Source organism: Limulus polyphemus, unplaced genomic scaffold, assembly GCF_000517525.1.
Source record: "Limulus polyphemus unplaced genomic scaffold, Limulus_polyphemus-2.1.2 Scaffold2083, whole genome shotgun sequence".
Classification (NCBI taxonomy): Eukaryota; Metazoa; Arthropoda; class Merostomata; order Xiphosura; family Limulidae; genus Limulus; species Limulus polyphemus.
Genome location: NW_013667693.1, coordinates 139,353 through 144,261, shown reverse-complemented (window position 1 = coordinate 144,261; position 4,909 = coordinate 139,353). Strand labels below are relative to the sequence as shown.

General features: G+C 30.0%; 1 protein-coding gene across 2 annotated transcripts in view; it reads right to left on the bottom strand.

The window, feature by feature from the left end:
- Positions 1 to 4,909, bottom strand: part of LOC106465877 (exportin-1-like) — a 73,452-nt gene that overhangs the window by 14,362 nt on the left and 54,181 nt on the right. For both annotated transcript variants that reach the window (XM_013926117.2, XM_022393832.1), the window contains exons 21-23: positions 3,639 to 3,824; positions 1,675 to 1,800; positions 738 to 809 (exon numbers count right to left, since the gene is read on the bottom strand). In XM_013926117.2, coding sequence (XP_013781571.1) covers positions 738 to 809; positions 1,675 to 1,800; positions 3,639 to 3,824 — 384 coding nt within the window. The remainder of the gene's footprint in view (positions 1 to 737; positions 810 to 1,674; positions 1,801 to 3,638; positions 3,825 to 4,909) is intronic.

The following is a 4,909-nucleotide window of genomic DNA, read 5'->3' as shown; positions in this document are numbered from 1 at the left end:
CGTTTGATAACTATCACGAAATTATAAAGGTTTCACATGTGAAATTTAAAAAATGTATTGATGCATATAGTATTTTTAATCTTAAAATGAATATTACTTTGTATGATAGATAGGCAACAAAAAGGCACATCCACAGTCACTAAGCAAAAAAACTACAAAACATTCAAGATTAAATGGTAGTTGAGCAGCTGGGGCTCACACAGTCATAAAGGCAAACTACACTGCAATTTTCTAAGGTATTAAATGGATTTTTCTTCTGTCATATGTAACATTCACAAAACACTTTGATTTGCCTTGCCCCAGGTTAACCAGTTTCTAAATTAAGAAAATTTTCTCCACAGAATATAATTTCACAACTCAAAAATCAGGGATATACTATGTAGATTTTTCTTGTATAATTAATATTTTATGTTTTATTGCACTTCAAAATTTAATGTGAACAAAATGAAATACTTATTATTTATTTCAACATAGAAACAAAACATCTCTAACTTTTTTATACTAAATGACAATTACCTATTTAAAATACTGCTTTAGCTTTTAACTTTCACTATATATATACGGCACAAGTACTGTAATGCCCTAAATACAAGACTATTCTGTGATAAATACTTTTCACATCTGTCTTTTAAACACAGAAATAATTTATCGACACACATTAAAAAGTTATTAGTATCTTTATGTACAGAATTTTTTTTTAGCATACACAAGATAAAAAGCTTAATTATAAAACTTACTTTGTTGATCATTTCCAGAGTACACTCAAACACTGCATCAAATATTTTAGGGATTTCAGGTGTAATATTTCCCTGTAAAAGATAGAACTCATGTTGATCTGAAGAGGCTGTGCAATACAGTATGTCATAACATTTTTGTTTTTTAGAAAAACCCAACAACCCACACTGAAGAACTCTACCCCAGGACTGTGCTACTTATATGTCACTCCTAAAACTACTGAAGAGCTCTCCTTCAGAGCTGTGCTATTTATATGTCACTCCTAAAACTACTGAAGAACTCTCCTTCAGGACTGTTCTACTTATATGTCACTTCTAAAACTACTGAAGAACTCTCATTCAGGACTGTGCTACTTATATGTAACTCCTAAAACTACTGAAGAACTCTCCATCCCCAAGATTTGTGCTACCTGTATGTCACTCTTAAAATTGCTGAAGAACTTTCCCTCAGGACTATGCTACCTGTATGTCACTCCTAAAATAATGGACCTGATTAAGATATGGGGAAGTGCATCAAAATGTAGTCTTAAGAATAAGGCAACAATTCCCTACCTGTAAGTCTTTCAAACAGCATTTCAGTTACTTTTAACTTTAATTAATGAAGAATGTGATGTATGGACAAATTCAACATGCTTAATAAGGTAAAAAAACAATAATATCCTGCTGCATGTTTTATGACATTCAACATATTAAACTGATAGTTGAAAAAACAAACATTTCTTCAACTCTTGCAACTCCACGTGGCTTCTCGAATCTAGCTGGTAAATAGAACAGAAAATGTTGGAATCTGTTTATAAAAACCTTTTAAATTAGTTACAATTTTTTTTTTTTCTACAACATTTAATTTATGAGTGCAGCTGGTTCCCTAAGGGTTAAAATAATCCTTGAAGCCATGCTGAATACAGAATTATAATCACGTAATATATCAGAATTCACACACCTCTAACCTATTGACAATTGTGGCCATAGTGGACAGGACTTCTGGTTCTCTAGCTGAAGGGACACTACATCGCTGATAGTCCAGTAACACGGCATCCAAGAGTGGTGGTATAAAATTCTCCAACACCTAAAAACAAATAAAAATATGTGGCATAAAAAGCAGTTACGAATGCATTTTTAACTGATATTTACATGTTTTTGTGTTTATTTTCTATTTTGAATAATTTAAAGCTTTTAACCCTCTTGCTACAAAAAAAAAATCAAAATGTGCATGTCACAATTTTTTGAAGAATTACATTCAAAATTTAATTAAATTACTTTATTATCATGGTACATAAATAAACTTGGCATAGAAACATGGTTAATATGAGAATTGGGACATTTGCTCTTTCCCTTCTTCTCTACTTTATTTACTACCCCTCCAAGAAGTATGGAATTTAACATAAATTACTTATTATAATATTATTATTACTCAGGTACAGCATAATTTTTATATCCTTCAATGTTATTTGGTTACAGAAATATAAACTAGAAAATCAGACCTACTTGCCACACCCACCTGTCACATTCTCTCTTTCATAAATTGCCAATAGTTCTCTCTGACACTTAATATATCAAATGACCTGTTACATTACATTATTTTCAGTACAGAGAATTGTCCATTTCACTTCCAGTTTAAACTATTCCCATGGGAAACACAGTAACAAGTTCAATTGAATGTTTAAAGACTTATCACATAGTTAGAAAGCCAGAAAAATTATAATAGTTGTAGGACTTTGTCTGCTTTTGCATGTTATCATTCTGTGTTCTCAGGTGCATTATTTAATTAAATACAAAATTAATTAATGTAGTAGTACCATTAGTATAAAAAATAGGGTTAAGTTTCACTGATAGTAAAAAAAAATTAGAAAAAAAGAGACCACCCAGGTAAGTATCATATTTCTTGTTTTTCATGTGTATTTTTTTATTCATTATTATAAAAGTAACTAAAACTTAAAAATTATAAACTTATTAGTTTAGATTAGGTAAAAAAAAGAAAAAAATAATAGAAAAAATAGGGTAACTTCAGCTACACATTCACTGAGTGATTTACAGCATCTATGGTGGAATTATTAGTTAGACAGGGTTCAAAGGACAAGAAAATGTCATTAGAAATTGATGTATATGGTTACTTGTTTTAAGCTATCTAGGAAAAACAAGTCTAGTTTTCTGTTACAAATTGAAGTCATTCTATAAAGAAAAAAGGGTAATTTAGGTTTTTTTCAATTCTTTTTCAGGTGGTTTCGAGGATAGTTATATTGACTAACTTCTTACAGAGTTAGGGTAGAGAAAATAACAGATCAAATATAAAGTTTTACTGAAAGATAACATTTAAAATTTAACAGTTTTCAGATCATGATAAGTATTTATATTCTTAACTTGAAAATCACTTTCCACTCACAGCAGCCAACACTTCATTAGAAATTCAGATTTTTTGTTTATAAAATGACTTCTAATGCTTACTGAAATTTGCAAAATTTTGTGAAGATACACGAAACATGTTAAAATTTATTGTATCGAAACTCTAAATGTCAATTTAAGGTTAAGATTTGGGTAATATCGACCGGACCCATAGCAAGTGAAATAAAAGAAAATTATAATATAAAATTTTTAGACAAATAATTTTTTAAAAACAAAGAAAAATTTCTTAACAAAAAAAAATAAAATAAGAGATCTCTAAGTCACCCCGTTATAGAAAAGTATGGAATTTTAACTTTTTTGAGTGAACATATTACACTGCATTTACAAAATGTGACTGCAGGTTTCTTTAAAAAAAAGGAGGAAAGAAAAAAGCCTTGATTTAAAACAGACTAATTCCCTAAAATGTGTGGATACCCAAATGATTAGTTTTCAATAATCACCAGAAAGACATTTGTTGAAAAACAGATTGCACTAACGAAACAGTCACTTTTCAGCAGAACTAACCATGTGAGAGTCTGTTGAACGACTAACCCATCCTGATATCAACTTTAATGCTTCTTTTTTTACTGTTCTCATACTTCTGATTAGAGGCTGCTTGGTAACTACTTCTCCATTCAGGGAAATGGCTGCAGTGATATTTTCACTCATTACTTTATAGACATTCAGCATGTCAAGGTATATCCTTCCCAACTGTGAACACCATCAGATAAAAATGCAGAAATATCATTGAGAAGGTTAGAGAACAACTCAAACTGAATTTAACAATACACTTACATGTATAATAAATATATTTTTAAAAGAACGATACGAGTAAAAAACACTAATAATAACAAAAAAGTAGCATTGTTGATTTCAATTGTTCCTAAGATATAAAAAACTCAGTCAGGTTTTACTCTTTTAAAATCACCAAGAAAATAAAACTATAAATGAAATGCTGGGAGACAGAATTCTGTCTTGATACTAAATTTATTAATGTTTATTTTAGATTAAGCAATAATAAAAATCTTCCTAAGGCCAGGCTTAAAAATAGTTGTTTGCTGTAACACTAAATTGATTTCAAATGTAGGTAGGTAGTTAAGTTTTTTTTTTTTCAAATTGTTTCACAAAAAAAATTTCGGAAATACCACTAGTTCCATGATCACCTAAAATGCATTAAAACATGAATACAATTACTATTAACATATATTATTTGATGAGATTTACAGAAATTTCAAATTTTTTCACAACACACGCTTGCTGCAACGTTACCAACAGTTTTACAGTTTGTTCTACCCTTTCGTCTCATTCGCCAACTAAATTTACAAATAATTCCCTCCACCTGGATAAGTTTCCAATCAGAATTATTTTGCTTTTGATCTAAATCCTCAATCCATGAGAATGTTTTTTGGAGATGCATACACTGAACAGACTAATATTCATTTAGCATGAAGAATCCTGGGGAGGAGATAAGCCATTTCGTCAAACCTCAATGCATTGACCAGTCAGCACTAAACTGTTGCTTAGTAATCAGGTGATGCCCTTCCACATCATTGTGGACTACATGAATTTCCAAGAAAAAATATAAGTCAGGTTTTTATATATAGATGGGCAAGATTCTTTACAGTAGATATCTGTGACTTGTTGGTGATAAATTTCAACAATAAACAAACAGCATACAGTCCACTTGTTTTAAAATAATATATAAAAACAAATCAAACATCTATACAAATGTTTGTTATACAATTAATCACCACAGTGGTATCCAGAGCTTTAAAAATCATCTCTTTTCATCAAAG